The 20,549-nt window shown below is 49.9% G+C and overlaps 7 protein-coding genes across 7 annotated transcripts; 3 read left to right on the top strand and 4 right to left on the bottom strand.

Moving 5' to 3' along the window:
- Positions 1-1,376: 1,376 nt before the first annotated feature.
- On the top strand, positions 1,377-1,667 carry Pdw03_1864 (polyketide synthase; the record flags this gene model as incomplete). Its single annotated transcript, XM_014680905.2, has 1 exon — positions 1,377-1,667. The coding sequence occupies one exon, from the start codon at positions 1,377-1,379 to the stop codon at positions 1,665-1,667; it is 291 nt and encodes a 96-aa protein (XP_014536391.2).
- Positions 1,668-6,927: 5,260 nt separating this feature from the next.
- Positions 6,928-9,526, bottom strand: Pdw03_1863 (RabGAP/TBC; the record flags this gene model as incomplete). Its single annotated transcript, XM_014680908.1, has 2 exons — positions 6,928-7,317; positions 7,373-9,526. The coding sequence occupies 2 exons, from the start codon at positions 9,524-9,526 to the stop codon at positions 6,928-6,930; spliced, it is 2,544 nt and encodes an 847-aa protein (XP_014536394.1).
- Positions 9,527-10,349: 823 nt separating this feature from the next.
- On the bottom strand, positions 10,350-11,738 carry Pdw03_1862 (Armadillo-like helical; the record flags this gene model as incomplete). Its single annotated transcript, XM_014680909.2, has 5 exons — positions 10,350-10,583; positions 10,644-10,916; positions 10,972-11,450; positions 11,518-11,578; positions 11,634-11,738. The coding sequence occupies 5 exons, from the start codon at positions 11,736-11,738 to the stop codon at positions 10,350-10,352; spliced, it is 1,152 nt and encodes a 383-aa protein (XP_014536395.2).
- A 324-nt stretch (positions 11,739-12,062) lies between these two features.
- On the top strand, positions 12,063-13,885 carry Pdw03_1861 (Ribosomal L11 methyltransferase; the record flags this gene model as incomplete). The annotated part of the gene is made up of 4 exons (XM_014680911.1): positions 12,063-12,300; positions 12,365-12,778; positions 12,832-13,069; positions 13,123-13,885. 4 exons carry the CDS (start codon positions 12,063-12,065, stop codon positions 13,883-13,885), a joined length of 1,653 nt encoding a protein of 550 aa, XP_014536397.1.
- Positions 13,886-14,211: 326 nt separating this feature from the next.
- Positions 14,212-15,215, bottom strand: Pdw03_1860 (CBF1-interacting co-repressor CIR, N-terminal domain; the record flags this gene model as incomplete). The annotated part of the gene is made up of 3 exons (XM_066100019.1): positions 14,212-14,361; positions 14,444-15,146; positions 15,208-15,215. 3 exons carry the CDS (start codon positions 15,213-15,215, stop codon positions 14,212-14,214), a joined length of 861 nt encoding a protein of 286 aa, XP_065957746.1.
- Positions 15,216-15,562: 347 nt separating this feature from the next.
- On the top strand, positions 15,563-18,188 carry Pdw03_1859 (NsfA; the record flags this gene model as incomplete). Its single annotated transcript, XM_066100018.1, has 4 exons — positions 15,563-15,654; positions 15,751-15,897; positions 15,954-16,269; positions 16,317-18,188. 4 exons carry the CDS (start codon positions 15,563-15,565, stop codon positions 18,186-18,188), a joined length of 2,427 nt encoding a protein of 808 aa, XP_065957745.1.
- Positions 18,189-19,019: 831 nt separating this feature from the next.
- Pdw03_1858 (putative domain KxDL) lies at positions 19,020-19,894 on the bottom strand (the record flags this gene model as incomplete). Its single annotated transcript, XM_014680914.1, has 3 exons — positions 19,020-19,101; positions 19,289-19,441; positions 19,587-19,894. 3 exons carry the CDS (start codon positions 19,892-19,894, stop codon positions 19,020-19,022), a joined length of 543 nt encoding a protein of 180 aa, XP_014536400.1.
- Positions 19,895-20,549: the final 655 nt, after the last annotated feature.

Here is a 20,549-nt window from a genome sequence, read left to right as displayed (position 1 = left end):
CACCGTCCCGTCGGATCACCGGAGGAAAAAAAATGATATATCAAGGCAGTACTTTTCAAAAGTCCATTCAAGCTACGTCGGAGAGAATGCTCTATTACGAAACGTTCAGAGAGATTCTTGATTATCTTTGCAAGGAAGGTCCCGTTCAGGCCGCCCTATGTATCCCCTTATCTCGATCCACCACGACTTCCGAGGTTCAAAGTCAGATCAACCCATCCAAGGATACAAGCATGTACCTATACAAGGCCGAATCTGGACTAAAAAATAGGACTAATATCCAGGCAACAACTCCAGCAAGTTGGCTGGGCCGCAGGTGCAGTGCACCCGAGATTAATAGCACCAAACTCTCTACGGGTGTACCACTCGAGAAGGGGACTGGTAAAAGTGATGGGGCCACATACACTCGCATTTGGAGGGCTCCGAGGATAGTTGGTTAGTGTGAAAATTAGTCTCGATCATGGGGAACAGTTGTCAAACAGGACATTTGTACACAAACGTACCCCTTCAGGAGACGAGCAAAAGAGAGGAGCGGGCCAGCAGCCCTGGGTACAGAGCTTGTAGTTCGAGCCCGAAGAGATTTGGATGAATCCGGGAATCGTGAAATTTTTGAGAGCGTTGTTTATGGGCAGGGCTTGAGTTTGCGGAAAGAGTAAGGCCAGGACTGAGGAGATGCTGAGATACATGGTGTTTTCGATGTAGAGGGCCATTGAAATCCAATGCAATCTCAATTCAAAAATGGGTAAAAATCCAAGAAAGGACAGCTTGTCATCCTTATTTATGGCCAAGTCCGTTGAGTTGTCACTGTGCTACCGGTGTATGCTTGTTCAACCCTAGAGCATACACAATCACTCAAGTGGAACCAACTGAGGCCTTGGATTGCACATTGGTTGGCAAATGTAGCCGAGTGCGCTCAAGGGCAACAGTGACACAATACATCTGGAAGGAAGCATCCGGCACATGTAGCTCTTCCGAGATATCGTTGATCACAGCCCCCTTTCCCCTTTACCAAGGCATGCAACTAGTCGTGCTGAGTCAACTAGAGGCCTGTGCAGAGATCTGTCCCCCAATGGATCGTCACGGGAAGTGGCACGCTCTTCACTGTACTGGTAGCTAACTTCAATTGGCTGGGCTTGTCATGAATGTAAGTGATGTGACGAATACGAAGCAGAATGCTTAAAGCACGCCTGGGTGGAAGGATCTGCGTTGCATCGAGAGTTTTGAACCTGTCGTCAAGTACACGAGCAATGGACACATGCCAGAAATTGGTGACCCCAAAACGTTCCTGGGCGATCTTTTACGAATTACGAGGGAATGAGATTGTGGGCTTGTTGGGTGAGATCAAACTCCGATGCATACTGAGAGCTTTTCTGGGAGCCATGTTCACGACCACTGCAACCACCGTTGAAAAGACATCAGCAACACAGCCTAACCAGGCACTTTTGCCCAAGCCTCTTGTTCCCGCTGGAACAAATGTACCGCCAAGGCCACACGTTGTCGAGTCTTCATCCCGTACCATTGTTGTCAACGAACCTGCTGTGATCACCGACTGGTTTCGGTTGATTGGACAGGAAACTGGCTACCTGCCCTCGGACCTTACTGATGAGTCCATCTTCCCCGAACTGGGTGCTGATTCTCTCACGTCTCTTGTGCTAGCTGAGAAACTCTGAAATGAGTTGAAATTGGAAGTTAGAGATTCTTGACCCGTCCGACCCAGCACCGGTGGCGGTGGGTTGTCGCAAAAGGACTTGGTGATTGTCATGGCGTGCCTATCAATGATGGTCATGCAGACGACATTTATCAATAGGCCAACCTCCGCACACTCAGAGCAAGGACTTTTTGAGAATGGCGAAGAGGCGGCAAAGTACAGCGATGATGGTCTGCGCCGTCGAGTTTGCTAGGCAGGAATACATCCACATCCACGATAAGTGCCTAAGCTGCTCAACCGGATGCCCAAATGGAGGATTTTGCAAAGGTAAATGGCTCCCTAGTATTTGAAGAACCCAGTCAGCAGCCATACCTATGAACGGGTTGGTTTTCACTCGTCCAAGAACTAGTCCCAAGCTTCACACCTCTCTATTCATCCCCGAGGAACGAAGCACCAGCATTCAAAATTAGTGCTTTCCTGCACACTAAAACACGGACTCCTGCTATCGCCAAAAAGTGTCGATTCTTGGCTGGCAAGGGTTGTAACGCGGATCCACAACTCTTCCGTACACGTGTAGTTATTTGCCCTCTTTCTTACTCCTCTTTTCCCCAACTTCAATCTAGTCAATGCACTCACTGACATCGCTTCCTCTTGGCCATTTACATCTGATGGGACCTCACCAATCTCACTCTTGGGCCCACATTCGAGATCCGACATCCCGCCAGGCCTGCCGGTCCCAAGGCCCCACTTTTAGGTCAGCACAGCCCACCGAGGGACCAGCGGGGGAGGTCCCCACTGCTACAAGCCAGGCCTTCACGCTACCAAACGTACCATCTTCATGCCACCGAGGCCAAAAAAAACCCTTGTCGGTCATTTATGTACCTTCCTTGACGCCCCTGAGACCTAAATGACCCGTAAAAGCTGTTCTGGAATCTTGAAGTCCTTGCTCGAAAGGACTTTTTAAAGAGAGTGTTGAACTCTTACGAAATGATCTTCTGTGATGGGTCTTTGCGAAGGATCATTCAAAGGTCTATTCCGTATTACCCTCAGAATTGATCGACGATCTGTAACCGTGCCAAGCGCCCAGCGCGTTACCTTTGATACCCTTGGCGTTTAGTCTGATTTCAGTAAAGAACAATGACTTCTTTCACGATGAGGCCAAATGCCGGTCTATTCCCGCTGTATTGCTACGCACTTTGCCCGATGCTAGTTGGTGCCCACTTGTGAGTCTCATTGCAGGGGCTGGAATGTGAGAGATGAATGAATGGCGTCCTAGCAAGATGAGGTGACGTCTATGTTTGGTCTACAACATACAACTTAGCAGGCCCTCTGCCCTCTTTCCCCCTTTCTTCTTTCTGTTCCGCACCATCTAGGGTGCTGATTACAGACACCTTGACATTGTGACCTCGTGGCCTTTCACCGATATGTGCATCACTGTCATGGACGATGGAGATTGCGACGTGGGCAGGTCACCGTGCAGATGTCCTCGTTATCACTGTCACTTGGGACATCCCATTAAAAATTCAAGTCACAGCCAGCTAAACGAGCAACTTGATGGCCTATTCTGGCATCTAGGCCAAGTCACGCCACCTACGGAAAAAGCTCGCGATCTTGATCACACTTCTCTGGAGCCGGTGGATACTTTTGATATACACTTCGGCAAGGATTCGGGGCCTGTTCCGGTGCTGCTTCCCAGCAGTCACGATGATCGGCTTTCAACAATATTCCAATATCTTTCCTTCTTGTAAACTCTGCATTCCCCTCTTTTCGATAAGGAAAGACTTGTCTTATTATTTTCGCCCTAACTTAATCAGATCGTTCCCCGCGTACTTCGGGGCTTTTGCTTTCCTAACTTCACGGACTCCGAGACATGGACCCATTTCGGGCACTTGAACCCCCCGAGGCCAATGATAACGTCGCAACTGCTCTTAGCTTGGGAGAAGCCCGGCCAATGGGACGCGAGATCAAGGATACCCGCGCCGGAGGGGGCCATGAACAAAGAAGAGCGCAAAGCACTACGAAACATGCCTCACGGTAAACTAACAAAGGACGTCCACTGGATGCGAGACTCCAATAGCTGTGACGGTGGCGCGCTTATAAGATTCTATATATCGGGAACGCCAATGGGTCGATTCCCGAGATCATCGCCAGATATATCATGCACCACCACGTAATCATTTGATCATAAACTAGCGATAATTTAGGTTGCCATAGATCTTGAGAGCTTTTGCCGTCTTCCCGTTGACAATCTCGCGAAATTCGAAGGAATTTAAAAGAAAAGGTAGGAGAGAACGAAAGAGATGAAAAAAAACCTCCAGACTGGTACCTTCGGATATCGGGCATTCCGCGATGCTTTGTCCTACTGGAAACATTTCCATTCCTGAACGAGACCCCTACGAAGCTACATAGCGCTTGTTCATATCCCGGAGCAATTTGGAGCCTTGATGCCTGGCCCGATAATGACCGCTCTTTACAGCGCTCTGGACAATGTATTGTGGACACTTTGATAGATGGAAGTAAAGGGCGAAATATGCACCATGGAATCTATACCCTTAACCTCTGGTGCACGTCGAATAATCTCCTCAAGATCCGACACGATGACTTAGCCAGCCCAACTTGGATGTTTAGCAAGAAGGCGCACGCACTGGTGACCGATGTTGCTGCCGATAGCAACACACACTTTCCGGTCAGTGGCATTATTGGCCTCGTCCTCAAACGGCATGACATCGAGCCCGCGGTGATACCAAACCGTGTTGAACCCAAAGATTTCTGTCCGATAAAGGCATCTCGCATAGATGAAAGGAGTCCGCCTCATCTGTCACTGTACGATTTTACGATTGATTGGCTACTAAACATCCCGCTACTAGAATCTACGGCCGGGGCTGTGTCTTCAGCAGGAGTTGTTACCTGCTCCTTGTAAAGTGAGCAGCGGCACTCGCCCCGCTACCCTTCATAGGCAGCCCTCCTGCAAACGGATCTTCTCTTCCCTTTATCTCTCAGCGTATGAGCGATTGACGAAACTTGAATGTTTGAAGCCCTACTTTGCCTGAATGGCAATATCTCACCGTAGCTGGACACGGAGATCTCTATCAAAGCTATTGGGTATGGTACCAAGATATCCAAATAGTGGACATTGTTCAGGGGATCAAGGTACCCCTGGAGACATCCCCTGTCGCCACAAGTTGGGGTCTGGGCCTCTCTCCACCTCACTATCGCTGACAATTTGAATTGACTACTACTGATCTGGTGCCACTATGGAGTGAACCGATTGAATTGCCGAATTTCAGTCCTTGATCGGCAATCTCAGGGTCGAGTTGTTGGCCAAGTCGGAGACACCACCAAATGCGCGAAGGACCTGCAACCCTTCTTTCTTCCATTCAAGTTGTTCAAGAGGTTCGACAAAGATTGTTCCACTTTCGCCCGTTTACTCAACAAGTTACCCAAGCAAATACCTGAAGTGTCATTGAAGTGCCATAAATGATGTCCTTCACTACCACGAAACCATCACAATGAACTTCGTGCCAAATACAGTTATAATTACGACGGTGTCCTAGATTGCAGTATCGGAGAAAGGCTCGAGCTTAAGAGATTGGGGGAACTCGACCGGAAATTGCCCTCAGTGTTGGATCACACCGGGAAAAGATCCGATCTTCAATCATCATAGCATCACAGCATTATAACCTGACCACAATGACGACGACATCCTACAAGGTCACACCTCTCGTACGCCAAACCTCCAATTTCCACCGCAAAATGCCATCGACCCCATGGACAAAACCGGACACAAGCACATGCCCAATCGCCGTATTCGGCGGCGGCATAGTGGGCCGACGAATCGCCATGATGTGAATAGCCTCAGGGCTCACAGTAATCCTGTGCGAGAAAGCACGTAACTACAGCGATGCAGGGGCCTACGTCCAGGCACACGAAGGCGAGCAATCCGCCAAACGAGACACAGAACCCGCCGAGCTGAAATCAACAACCTCGCTAGTAGAAGCCGCCGGGAACGCATGGATGGTTATCGAACGGAGAAGCTGGGGATGACGACCGAGCTCTGAACGCAGCTAGACAGAATTGTGCCAGACGACTGCCTAATCGCCAGTAACTCGTCATCGCTGCGGTCCAGCCAGATGATTGTCAACACGGAGTGGAATTACCGCATCTGAATGGAGCACTACTACATGCCGCCGGAGCAGTTGTACTACGAGGTCATGTCGTGTAGCCAGACAGGTCCCGGGATTTACCCATTTTTGGTGGAGAAAGCCATGCAGGCTGGGTTCAAGCCTGTGCATGCTAAGGTTAAGTCTACTGGGTTGGTGGTTAATCGCATTGGGGCGTCGATTAAGGGTGAAATTTTACTTGTGCTCGCTGACGGTGTGACTGATGCTCCTACCGTTGACGAGATATTCAAGAGTTGGTTCAAGGCTGCCAAAGGTCCTTGTTAGATGATGGACAGTGTGGGCTTAGATACAGTTCAGTGGTGACTTGACAAAACTACTTGGCATCAAGCATTATACATAGAAACGTTCCTTTGCATGTTCAAAACGCTTCCAGTATTCTAGCTACGACATCAACAAGGATGAGAATGAAAGAAATTTAGAAAAAGACGTGTGTAATGACTACCAAAAAGAGACCCCCACAGGGTCACATAACAAGCCGACTATTCTCGTTGGGTATAATATAGACTTGCACTCTCACCCCGGGATTTAAGAATTAAAGGATCGATTCACGCCGCTTCAGGATGTCCAGTTATAGCGTGACAATAGGCTGCAAATCTGTGAACAGGTCATGAAATACGATTCGAACCAAGTGGGCGGTGGCAACGAGGGAGAAAAAGACCCTCGGAGACAGTCGCCGAAGTGATGTACAGGGGAGTGTTGAAGATAAGGATAAAACGAAATGACCCAAAAAAAAATTGCAACAGGGCATGAAGATAGGTATCGATCGTCCAAGCGAAACTGGACGGGGAATCAAGAGTCATCAGAAATATTAGCATCCAGGAGACAGAATGATAGGAAATCACATAGGCAAGGAACGTGGGTAAAGTGAGAGGACAATCAGAACATGACGACAGCAGCAGATTAGCGCGCTCTGAAACCTCGCAGGAAAGGGTATAGGGCGAAAGGCATTAGGAGCAGGCCCTAGGGTGTGATTTGCAATCATTAGGGTATAGCACACCCATAGAGCCAGTTAGTGCAAAGGGGGTTGGGCCGTGAAGAGATTAGCCAAACAAGGTTAACGGGCAAACGTGCGAACGAAGCCTTGACCAGATAAACAACAATTTAAGGAGATTTCCTACGACGATGGACTTTCCATTCCGCTTTAGCGACACGCATGAACATTTCGGTGTCTTTGATGGGAACCCAACTAGTAAGGACTTTCATGATATCCTCAAAGTCGGATTCCAGAATAATTTCACGCATGCCATCAATAAGGGCAGCAGATGAAGCATGCAAGACGTCAAGACCTTGGCCAAAGGTCCTTGGGTTCTCAGGAGTGGGGACTATGTTCTTCCCTGCAGAGGTTGCAGGACGGCCAGTGTTGTCTTCGGCATCTCCAAGGAGCATGAAAACATCCCACACCCGAAGCTGAGCCGGGAAGGGGATCGAGTAATTAAAGAGTGTAAGGTACCAGCGAGTGCCGTAAGCTGTGGGTGGGATTCCAACCTCGTTCTGCAAACCCAAGCGTTAGTATGTGCTCCTCTTGTTTCAAGCGAAATTGACCTACGAGCTTCGTGGCCACTTCACCTCCGGCGAGCCACTCTCGCTCAAAGTCGGACAAGGCTTCCATTAGACCAGCAAAACCGGACTTGTACAGCTCTTCCAGACCTCGCAGCTGCCACAATCGGACGAGCATAATAAAAGCATGTTCCTCGTCGTAATACGCCAATAACGTAGCCGCGAGAGTTGCCATTCCCTGCACGTAGCCCGTGTCAGGAAAATATAGGGACATGGCATGGAGAACACGGAACAAGAGTCTTTGGCCACCCCGATAGCGCCTCCGAAACATGATATGACTGGAAATGGTCCGCGGCACATCAATATCAATCTGGACATCGTCCGGCGACGAGATGAGCTGGAGCTCATTGAAGGCTTCAACGAGCTTGTCCGCAGGCGGGCTGCCCTTGTGGCGTCGTGCACTGGCCTCAAGGAATGAGTACCAGGCCGTTGAGCGCCACCGGTCTGGAATACCTTTCCAAGTTCGCTCGATCAACTTTGAGCTCTGAGTATCGAACTCGAAGGTCATACCGCCGCCGTCCTTGGTCTTCTTGGTCGGCTTAGCCATCTTGGTCCACTTGTCTTCACGTTGCCATTCCTTCCTTCGCATTGCGCGAGTCATGGGTGCATCTTTCTCACCGCCAGACGAAGTTGGCAGAGTGAGCATATCAGCCGCCTCATCTTTCGCTTTTCGGTCTCGGTTGTAAGGCAAATGGTTGGTCGCTGAACGCAAACGAGAGGTCGAGCGGCGCAAGGGCAGACCAAAATTGCTTTGTGATGAAGACGGACGGGCGCTTAGGGAACTATGGGACATTTTGCGGACTAGAGACGAACCGTTGAAGGAACGGTTGCTGGCCGGAGCGCTTGGTGGGCGAGTGGAACGTTTCCGTCGAGGTGTCTCAGAGGCCAGCAGAAGACTAGTCGTGACTCGCTGGAGGGGGTTCATCTCGGAACCATTGGAGTTTTTTTCAGGTCGAATGAAGCCATAACGATCAACTTGTTCTGCACCGACATTTTGCCAATATTCAGCACCACCTGCTAGCTCCTGGGTCTCCCTCTTGATTCGGATACGCTCCGCTTCGACAGATGGCCTTGGTTTGGTTTCGGTTCCAGTCTTATTCGTCTGAGCACTGAGTGTTTCAGGGGTTTCAGTATAAGTGACCGCACCCTCTTCCCATAAGACACCATTTTCTGCGGCCATTGCTTTCGCAACCTCGGAGTCGGTAACATCTTCGCCCTTCTCGTACATCAGCCGAACTCGCCGGGATAACATGTCTTCGTCTGCCGAAATTGCTCTGCCCGGAAGACTAGTCTGTCTTGGGCGAAGAGTACCCTGAGGTTTGGCGTGCCGTGGAACCGCTTTTGGTGCTTCATCTTCTCCTTCGGGCTGGCTCATGATAGTGGCAGGGGGTGGCGCAATTTCAGACGTCTGTCGGTCCAACTGCTGATCACAATTATCTTCCAATGCTTCCTGAGCTGGTTGACCTAGCTCTTGACGAGGTTCCTTTTCTTCCATAATTTGCTGGGGCGGGTCAGGTTGTTGCTCGGAGTGCTCGTCCAGTTTCTCCTGGGAAATTTTTGGGTGCGGAAGTTTCGCATCACACCTAATTAGACTCCCGCGAGTGGAAAAATTCATCGGTTTATGAAAACCATCCAAAGAAGCTGTCGGAATGTTTAACGGAATACCAGAAAAGGGGTGTTCGATTTGGGGAACTGGCGGAGGCTCCTCCGAGCCAAGTTTCCTCTCCACCTCGAGTGACCATTTCTTTAAACCACTCCGCTTTCTTTCTGACCGTCGAGAACCCGGCCTTGAACCCGGTCGTGAACTAGGACGGGAACCTGATTCATTCACAACAATATCGGGCACGCTGCGCGAGGAGGACGCGCCCTCTGATCGAATCGTTCGGGTTTCATCTCCAACGGAATCGGATGGCCCCAGCCGTGAGAACATAGGCGCGGATACATGTTTATCACTTAGACCAGGTGACGCAGCGCTTGTACTGAAAGATCGGCTATTCGAGGCTGTTGGCGCATCGGCCGTGGGCAACGAGACCGACCGGTTTGCAAGAGGGGCGGCAACGGTATTTTCAAAAGGCACGGCGTAAATTGTCGGATAGGACTTCGATCGGTCGGGCAGTAACGATGCAGAAACCTCATTCAACATTGTCCCGGCATGACTTGCGAGTCTGCGCGTGGGCTAGATTCGCGTGAAGGAAAGGAGTGCAGGGACAAGGCGAGGGGGGGAGGGTTGTAGGCCAGATTAACTAAGAATCGGAATTCAAGTAGAAAGGAGCGACAAGGGGAAAATCACAAGTGAAGTTCAACAGAACAGAATCTCCAGAATTAAAATTGACAGATACCTGGAGGTGTGGAGTTATTTTGGGTCGGTTCTTGGCGCTCTCCTCAGTTCTGGAGTTCTGGACTTTAACGGGGCATCTTCGGGGTTTCCATCATCTCTTTATGTAACTATAACCTCTACAAAGTACTGACTAGTACATTCAAAAGAACACGCAGCCTGAATTACTCCCTATTACATTATCAGCACCTCTTTACTTTCCTCTTTTCCTCTTTTCGTTCTCAAAATAGACATCAAGGGGGTTTTCCCACCATGGGCCGTGTGTGGATCGTGAGAGAACAGGGAGTGTGGTGGAGTACGCTAGTTCAAAAGTGCTTATATTAGAATCATATGCCCAACGACGTTACGGAGTACATCAAGAGGTAATCTGTTTAATTGTGTCCATGCATACCCAACTACGGAGTACGTGGACAACACAGAGTAGATGCAATTCAAACCCCTAATTCCCCCTGGACGCCCCAAATTTACAAAACGCGTAGAACTCCTGTGGCCGAGGCTTGGATGACCGCCATCAGCTATCAAATGCTCAATGCAATCAAAAGGGGAAATTACCCCAAGCTAGAATCAACGTTAAAAAAAAAATTCATAAGGGCGTGAAACGGTCAATCCAGCGCACAGCGTTAGATCTAGCTTACGCCACAGCAGCTGTGTGAGCCGATGGCGAGTCGCGGGTTGGTCGAGCCCGATCCACAGGCTCTTTGGGCAAAAGTTCGATCTGACGGACCAGGAAGCTCTTCTCATCCGTAAATTGGTCGTCGTCAGTTCGGTCTTCCAAGAACTTGGGCAAAAACCTTAGCAGTCGATCGCGGTTATTGATCAGAATTCGTTGCACTGCCACCGATTTGGTCGGGTTGGCTACAAACACCTGATCCCTTGTTAGAACGAAGCCTTATCTCTTTTCGGAGCAATTAGGGGACCGACTCACCTTGAAAACATGGAACCCTTCGTATTGCACCATCTTGCGATCGTCCCGCAGCAGTTTCATGCAGAGTTTGAGATTATCCCCACTCTCCACGTATGCCATCATTACATTGTAGTTCGCACGGTCCAAGAGAATCTCCCCCAAAAGCTTGATGCTTTGGCGCTTGGTGACATACGAGTCGGAGTGGACCAGGATGTTATTGAACCGCCCAAAGAATAGTTCAAAATTGCTTGCCAGGTACGAAGTTACGAGGCTCTTATGGTGGGTCACGATCTCCTGTGAAAGATATGTCAGCGACTTAGCATCAAAGACCATGGTTTCTGGACCTCACCCTGAATGTGGTGAACGCATCTGCGCTGACTTCGAAATTGCTCTTATCGATCCAGTCAAAAAACCTCCAGAACACACCATCTCCCCTTTGTGGTAGGTTAGGTTTCACGTCTGATAGTCGTATAGCTGACTCTCCTTCACTGGATTGATCATACAATACAATCGCAGTGATGACATCAAATTTGAGTGCCTCTCGGAGAATGACACCACAGGGCATTGCACTTTGACTCTGCATATAGCCCCGGCATAATTCGACAATAATCTCTGGTCGATGGTGGACCAGGTATGAGATGACGGGGGGATCTTTTTCGGGTCCATACGAGTTAGGCCGGAAGCGAAGAATATGGGAGAATACGGTCTGGGTATCTTTTCTGGCTTCGAAGGGAAGCAGATGGATGCTTTTGGATAGATCAAAGAGTAGATCTTCTTGAAGGCTTGCCTGTACAAGGGCATGAACTTGATCCACTGATGCGGAGACCTCTAAGGAAGAAGATCATTGGGTTAACTCCTTAAAATACGGCTTGGGTGTTACTTCCGGGAGACCAACCTGGTGTTCCTTGTACTATCACCTTCATTTGGCTGAGTTGCTTAGCCAACTCCTCTTCAGCCTAATGTCTTCATTAATCGGATTGTTCTCCACATTCTTGTTGCCTTCAAACGAACCTTGGGAACATTCTGGGAGTCATGGATCCTAAGTAATAATTCCTTCGTTGTCCGGACGATATCAGCAGGTTGCCGCGACCGGCCGCGATTGAAGAAGAAAGCCATGGTGAGATGGAGAGAATTTGCGGCAAATTGAGAAAGAAACTGGGGATTAAGGCGACATGGGAAAAATTAAAATTGCACCGGGAGAATCGAGATCGAGTCCAAGGGTTCAAGGGTTCAAGGGGAAACAAGTGTGATGTATTCGATTGCAAGTTGCGAATAAACAAGCCGGGGCGGGGCAACGGGCTACGGGCTACGTGCTACGGGCAACGTAGGCTGCCTGAGGCAGCCGCTGATAACGGGGTTTTTTTTTTCCTCTATCAAAATGTTATCTTCTGCCCCTCCCACTCCAACGTTGAAATAATTTGTTTTTGACCGTTAGAAGGCATGTCAGCTGTTAATCGCGTGAACCCACCTGTGGGTGAAAGCTTTCCCGATACGCTTTCTGTATCAGATTCGTCCGATTCTAGCAACGAGGAGGGCTGGGAAGATGTCGAACCCGATGAGGAGTCCCAGCCTGTGGTTGGCCTCTTCACTGACCAGGTCTTTCCCGATGCGCGTTCAATGCTGAAGGAGTGCAAGGAAAAGTACAATTTCGATCTGCTCAAGATCCAGAAGGACCTTGGTACGTCCAGTCTCTACTCTTGCGCGGAGTTCAACAATTGAGGCTAAGATTTTTCCGCTTCTAGATCTGGATTTCCTCGACAATATCAAGTTGATCAACTACGTCCGCACCGAAGTTAAGAACGGGAACAGCACCCCTGATCTTTCTTCCAAGTCCAAATTTGAGGATGATGTCTATCTCAAGCCCGTTTTAGAGGACGATGCTCTCTTGTACAGCTTGGACGACCTTGCCGAAGAACAGGGTGAAGACGCCGTCCCGGCCACCGAAACAAACCGACAGGTCCTCGAACTCCAGGAGAACTTGGCGCGATTGCAGACTCAATTTACCGAGTATCGTCTTGCTGTGCAGAAGTCGATGGATGACCAATTGTCGAAGGAGGATGATAAGCTTGCTGAATCCAACCCTCAACCCTCGGCCAAGGCTATCGACAGACACCAGGATGCTGAAGATGGATATTTCGTCTCATACTCTTACAACGGTAGGATATCTCGCTCAACTGATCACGCATACGATGCTGACATAGTCTAAAAGGAATTCATGAATCTATGCTCAAGGACACCGTCCGTACCGACTCCTACCGCGATTTCGTGTACGAAAACAAGCATGTTTTCAAGGACAAGGTTGTTCTTGATGTCGGCTGTGGTACTGGTATCTTGTCCATGTTCTGCGCAAAGGCTGGCGCTAAGAGGGTTATTGCTGTGGACAACTCGAACATCATTGACCGAGCTAAGGAAATCGTCCACGACAATGGCCTTGAAGATGTGATCACGTAAGACTCATAATTATTCCCCAATGAAGAGACAGCACTAATTTTTATCCCAGGTGCATCCGTGGCAAGATCGAAGAGGTTACTCTGCCCGTCGAAGAGGTAGACATCATCATCTCTGAATGGATGGGTTACGGCCTCCTTTTCGAGGCAATGTTTGATTCCGTCATCTACGCCAGAGATCGTTATCTCGCTCCTGATGGCCTTATGGCTCCTTCGCACGCTACTCTGCGCCTTGCCCCTTACGCCGATCCAGATTTCATCGCGTCCCACATCTCCTTTTGGAACAACGTCTACGGTTTCAAGATGGACAGCATGCTTCACAAGATCTACGATGAGGCTGTGGTTCGCAGCAACCAGGCCACGACAGTTGTCGGCGAGTCTCCGATCTTCTTGACACTTCCTTTGCACACCATCACTGTCGAGGAGCTCTCATTCTTGAAGGAGTTCCAGGTCACATTGAACCAGGATGTTGATGCATTGGATGGATGGATTATCTGGTTCGACATTTTCTTCATGCCCTCTAGAGAGTCTGTTCTACCTGAAGATGCCATCCCCGCAGATATGCAAAAGAAGGGAGTTGTCTCATTCACCACAGGTCCTCATGGAACCGAGACCCATTGGCAGCAGACTGTCCTTCTTGTTGACCATGCCAAGAACCGCACTAAGCAAGGTTCCCAGGCCTTGAAGAAGGGCCAGGTCATTACCGGCAAAATCGGTTATGAGAAAACCGAGAAGGGCTCTCGGGGAGTGGACATCAGTGTCCAATGGGAGTCCGATGCAAATGAGAAAGGGGTCCAACTATGGAGCCTCATCTAGGATCGAGCGATCTTTTGATACGTTTTCTGATGAGCTAAAAGAGATATGATTACTTATATAGAAAAGGACGGCACGATGTTTATCTGGGTGTGGTTTATATGAACCCATGAATTTAAACCCGATTTGCATTTAGGAGCAAGCTATGTCATGGGTATCATTGTCGTAATTTGAATCATGATCTCGTAGAACAAGTGGAATATCTACGGTTTATTTTTTGGCTCCAGCATGATTTTCCTGCCTAGCAGCCTCGGGACGTTGATCGTGGCGATGACGATGACGATGACTGTGATGAGAGGAGTGGTGACGCGAGCGATGATGCGAGCGATCTAGACTTCGATCTCTATGGCGACGATGGTGTTTGTCAGAACCTCTTCGGTCTTTCTCCCGATCTCTGTCCGGCGCATCCAGTTTGAACCCGTCGAGGCTGTCCACTGACGGGGATCGCCTTCGCCGATGACACGACTTCCGCACCTCCTCTGCTTTCAAAGTTTCGATCTCTCTTCGCTTTTCATCATTCCACCGCTTCCGTTCCTGCTCTGTTGCTTTCAACTGACGCACACCCCGCTTGATGGCTGCAAGTGGGTCATTCGCGCTCATACGAGCCTGTGTCCTCTCTTTACGCCTCGGGTCCGCGTTGCCCCACACATCTTTCCCGGGCATCGACTCTGGTGCGGTTGCATTTTGTTCTGCGGAGGAATACCAAGGTTTTTGGCCAATAGTCTCCTTGAAGCCTGCGGCGTTGGAGAACCTCATTGTGTATTGGTCTTCATAGCTGCGTTTCTTCCGTGATGCTTCAGCCTCAGCTTCAGGGTTCTTCTCTGCTTTAGCACTTGCGGCTGGGAACAGGTTGATATGGCCGGCCTTGTCTAGAATCGGAGCTTGTGCTGTGTCAGCCTTGTGAGAAATAAGCATCAACTCATCCCTTTTAGCAGCCGCTTGTGCTGCATCCTCCCGAGCGTATCGAATGTCTCGATCTGTATCATTTTCCCCAGCAACCCGCCTTCTCTTACGAAATCCTCCCGCATCGCTGGCATTTTTTCTGTCTGAACGAGCGCCAGGTTCGGACAACACGAGGGAGGGCACTGGCGGAGGCGTAGGCGGATGTTCGCCACGAAGAATCTTGATCCTGCGTGCAGCATCGACCTCTTGCATGATACGCTCATCTTCTTCTTCACGGGCTTTTGCTTGCGCCTCGTCGCGCTTGACGCGTGCGATATTTTCGACGTTGTAGACGTTCCATGACTTCTTGCCTAAGAGATGGCTATAAGTTAATTAGTGAAATTCGCAGTTATGATGAAATCAAGAAAAGAAACTCCACTTACAGAGGCATCTTGGAAACTGGCCTTTGCGTGGAAGTTGCTCGATAGCAAAGAGCTGGTCTTATCGATAATGACGTCCCCACGGCCCGACGCTGTTCCCGGGGGTGGCCACTGTGCCCCAACAGCTTCACGGCCCCAATACCCTTTTTGTCTCTCCATATTTGATTTTCTTTGGATATCAGGATATATCCAGCGAACTTCCGAACATAAACCTTTGAGAATTGGCCTAGGTCACCTGCGCTGCAGAGCCGACTTACTAACACAATTGCCTGCTCCTTTCCCGATACAGTGTCGCTAAGAAGATCCCGAACAGTTCTCATCTCATCCTCTGTGATTGACGACAATCAAACGGTTCACTATGTTCAATCGCAGCAACATCCCGAATCCGTTCGGCTCCAGCGGACAACCGTCCCCGCAGGGTCACCCGAACACCAACCAAGCACCCCCACGGTATGATACCGATCGCTGCCCCTCGTCCAGTACAGGCTATGCAGCTCTAATCCCCGATGACGATGTGCCGATGACTGATGTAAATAACGTTCTAAGGGGTTACGGAGGCCCACCTCCACCAGGAGGAAGGCCCCCACCGCAGCAGATGCCTTCGAGGATACAGTCTGGACAAAGAGATGGAGGCCAGACTTGGACTCTTCATCCCAGCAAAAGTCCGAACGAAAACTACACATTTGGAAACCTGTGAGTAATCTCCGGATACTTTTTTTTTCTTATTGTCGGGAACTAATACACAGTAGCGTCGCTGTTTCGCCGCAGGACATTCCACCCTCACGAGATGGCACCGACGTCCTCCTCCTCATCAATGACCTCTTCGTCTTCTCTGCTCGCCCCCTCGATGGTTTCCCTTCCGGTTATATGAGCATGTCGGATCCTCAGCGAACATGGGCCAACATCGGACTGAGAGATGCCATCAAGGTGCAGCTGTACGATCCGTTTAGCCAAGGTGGACAGGCCTACCTAGGCTCTGTGGATGTTGAGGTCAGCTTTGCATCTACCAAGAAACGGGTTGAAGCTCCTTATGACCAGGATGAACTGGCGCAGGCGGTGATCAGGGTATGTCGACTTCGTCGCAGTCCTGAGTACGCTCTAACAAATCCCAGAACTTTGAGAACCAACTTTTCTCGCCTGGCCAGAGAATTCTGATGGATAATAGGAGTATCCCGCTCTTGCTACAAGTCAAGACCGTTCAGCGGGTTGATTTGACATCTGAGAAGGCTGATCTAAGTTCTGGACAAGTCGAGACCGATCCTACGGCCAGGGGTATTCTCACGCGGCACACTCAACTCAACTTCTTTAAGGATACCCAGACCGGTATCAATGTGAAGCCATCTAATCGCCGACCGGCGGCTAACTCGATCATTCAACCGGGCTTCAAATTCCAGGACATGGGTATCGGTGGTTTAGACTCTGAGTTCAGTACGATCTTCCGTCGTGCTTTCGCCTCTCGCATTTTCCCTCCTGGCCTGGTTGAGAAACTTGGTATTCAGCACGTCAAGGGTCTTTTGCTTTATGGACCTCCAGGAACGGGTAAAACTCTCATTGCGCGACAGATCGGAAAGATGCTCAATGCTAGAGAGCCCAAGATTATTAACGGCCCAGAAGTTCTGAACAAGTACGTGGGTCAGTCGGAGGAAAACATCCGCAAGATGTTTGCGGATGCCGAGAAGGAGTACAAAGAAAAGGGCGACGAGAGTGGTCTCCATATTATCATCTTCGATGAGCTGGATGCAGTGTGCAAGCAGCGTGGTAGCGGAGCTGGTGGTGGTACCGGTGTCGGTGATAGCGTGGTCAACCAGCTCCTTTCGAAACTCGATGGTGTCGATCAACTGAACAATATCTTGTTGATTGGTATGACCAACCGGATGGATATGATAGATGAGGCTTTGCTGCGTCCTGGTCGTCTGGAGGTTCACATGGAAATCTCGCTCCCTGACGAGCATGGTCGAAGCCAAATTCTCAAAATTCACACCGAGAAGATGCGAAACAATAATGTTATGGATAAGGATGTTGACTTGGCTGAGCTTGCTCACTTGACCAAGAACTTTTCTGGTGCTGAGATCGCAGGTTTGGTCAAGTCTGCCTCGTCCTTTGCTTTCTCTCGCCATGTCAAAGTCGGGACTATGGCTAGTATCAACGATGACGTGGTGGACATGAAAGTCAACCGGGCCGACTTCCTCCACTCTCTCGAGGAAGTTAAGCCTGCCTTTGGTGTGTCCGAAGAAGAGCTGTCTAGCCGCATTCCATATGGAATTATCGACTATTCTCCAACTATCAGCGAAATCCTGCGGGAAGGCGAGTTATTCGTCAAGCAGGTTGGAGCAGCCGAGTCAACTCCACTATTCTCTGTGCTGCTTCATGGTCCTCCTAGCAGCGGCAAAACCGCCCTGGCAGCACGGATTGCCATAGATTCTGGCTTCCCCTTCATCAAGTTAATCAGCCCCGAAGACATGGTCGGCTTCAGCGAGCCAGCAAAGGTCTCACACATCAGCCGAATCTTTGACAGTGCCTACAAGAGTGCCACAAGTATCGTTGTCATCGACAACATCGAGCGAATCATCGACTGGGTGCCGATTGGTCCTCGCTTCAGCAACAGTGTGCTGCAAGCTCTCATGGTCTTCCTGAGGAAGCAGCCAACTCACGGACGTCGCCTATTGGTTCTGGCCACGACAACTGAGCGAGCCTTGATGAAGCAGCTAGACATCTATAACTCCTTCAATTCGGATATCATGGTTCCTAATGTTAGCTCTTTTGGTGAACTACGGTTTGTTATGCAGAAATCGGATGCCTTTGATGCGCAGGAGATTGCGCAAGCCCTCGGATCAGTTGGTGGACTTGCGGATGACGGGCGCTTGAGCGTCGGCATCAAGAAGATCCTGTTAGGCATTGAAACAGCCAAACAGGATTCTGACAAGGTTGGCCGCTTTGTTCGCGTTATCAACCGTGCTATTGAGGAGGAACGGAGTTTCCAGTAAACGTTGTTTCTAATGGGCGTTCTTATTGCTGAGTACAGCTTGGATTACAACTAGATCAGTCCTGAAGTATATAGGTGCTTACAAGGTAGCTTACAGGCCCATCTTCTAGCAAACAATCCGTCTACATTCTTATAAAAATTAGCACATCTTTGCGGAAATTTGAAACGCCATCTGATCACGGAGGATATCAACACAAAGTTATTCTAAGATTGCATGACACATTTGATCTTTCAGTTCAGTTTGGCACTCTATTCATCCAAAGGCCGGATTTTGCTAGTTTGTCACCTTGACATGACAACTTGCATGCACCTGAAGGTAAAACACCAAAGGCCTTCGACATAAATCAAGAGAACGAGCATCCAAACCCCTTGTAAATTTCAGCATTCAATAGCTCGTATTATATTGTAAGTAACAACCGTTTTGGTGTGTCCGGCCGAGATACATGAGCCTTCAGCATCAACTTATAGTTACACGATAACATGCCATACAACAGTCAATGGTGCTCAGCAATCCTCTAGAGATTCATACACACCACAAGGCCTCAGATTACAGGCCTGCAAGGCAGGAATTGCTAGTTCATTCCGAAAACCAAGGTAAACCCGATGCTCTTTAGAGAATCCTTTTTACTTAACGTCAGGAGACACAAACTACCTATCCAAGATATACACAAAGACCTAACCAAAGAAATTAAAGCGCTCCAAACCCAACGAAGATGCCAACAATCCACAATAGTCTTACAGGCATCTCAAGTTCCCAATTTTGTCCATACCAGGAGTGTCACCCCATCATATCAGTCATCAAGTACCCCATCGCAGCCCAAGCGAAGCCCAATCAGTAGTCATCATAGGCGTACTTCTTCGAAGAACGGCGATACTCATCAGGATGGGCCTTTTCAGCCTTAGCCTTCAGGGCACTATTTCCAGCCACGTGTGTCAGCCCTCTAGAGGCCCCCTCATCGGCGCTAATGCCGCAGGCACGCCGCTGATTGACATGCACGTGCCAAGCTCACCCAGCGGAGCGGAATCTCCTGTTGCGGAGCGGAGCGGAACTTGCACGTCCATCGTGCCACAACGCCTGTCTCCAGGGGCGGATTTGCTTACCTGACACGCTTCTGCGTCCATTCCAGGTCGCGGTTTGTCTCCCGTGCGGTTTTAAGGCCTTCGGAGAACTTCGCCCGCGCGCCTTTCAGTCGGCGTTGCGCGAGAGCTTGTAGCTCGAGGAGTTCTTGCTGCTTTGCGTTCAACTGTCCAGATCTGCGGGTGTAGTTGCTGTTAGCCTTTTTTTGGAGGAATCCTGGGATGGCTTTCTAGGGCTGTTTCTACGAGTTGCCATCTCCTGGCGGTTGTCGCTGCGGGGGAGGAGTTCCGCATGCTGATGAAGCGTTGTAGGGAAACTCACGTCTGCGCTTGCCGTGCTAACCCCTTATCCAGTGGCGTTGGATCAAATGCATCCTGCATGCGGTCGCTCAGGACATCCACGACATCGATGCCGGAGTACGATGCGAAGCTGGAGTCGTGCTCGCCGGCAGAGCTGAAGGTGAGCCCGCCAGAGGAAAGACTGCCAGCGGTGGTGCTTGCATCAGAGAAGTCTGGTGGCGAGCCAGAGACTCTAGAGATGGGGTAGAGATATGCTGTTGCTGGCGCCTTGGAGGGTGCATGGTGGTATGGGTAAGCAGCAGATTGATAATAGTGACGCTGGGTGGCCATGGTGACGATTGACAGCAACAACAGCACATGTGATAGTAGAACAAAGAAGAATTCCGAAGCTTAAATGGACTTTAGTGAAGTACGATGGAGGAGGAAGATGGGAAGGATGTGGAAGAATGTGCAAACGGGCCTAACGCAGTGGGATGGGAAATGAAGAAGAAGAAGAAGAAGAAGAAGAAGAAGGAAAGACGAGGGATTTTATAACCTTCCGTGGGAAGTCTTCTGTCCGGCGGATGCTCTCATCCTGACGGAAGTGGGTGCGATGGCAAGGATTGCGAAGGTCTCGAAGGAGCCATTGGACCACTGGCGACACATTGACTCGCACCCCTCCCTCTGTACCCCCAATCCCCGAGCTCCGTCTGCACGTACGTCTCCGTATCTGCCCGCCAATTTGCCTCTTGGGCCGCCTTGACCCCGCTCAGAGTGGAAAAAAAGACCCAATGTGTCTGGCTGAGGATGCCAGCTTTCCTCCACTAGGTTTTCCGCCCATTCCGTAGCGACTTGGTGCCAAAGTGGTCTTGATCTACCCTCCTCCTCCTGGCCTAACTTTTGTGGTCAGAGTACGGATTGGAAGTATTCAGAAACTGACTAGAAAGGATATGGCGCGTAGGTATGAATGGGGTAGGAGGGGTGGAGTTGGTGGGATATAAATCTG

The sequence above is a fragment of the Penicillium digitatum genome, chromosome 5 (genome assembly GCF_016767815.1).
Source record: "Penicillium digitatum chromosome 5, complete sequence".
In the NCBI taxonomy this organism is placed as follows: Eukaryota; Fungi; Ascomycota; class Eurotiomycetes; order Eurotiales; family Aspergillaceae; genus Penicillium; species Penicillium digitatum.
Note: the sequence above shows the minus strand (reverse complement) of the source record. Positions and strands in the feature narration are given on the sequence as shown.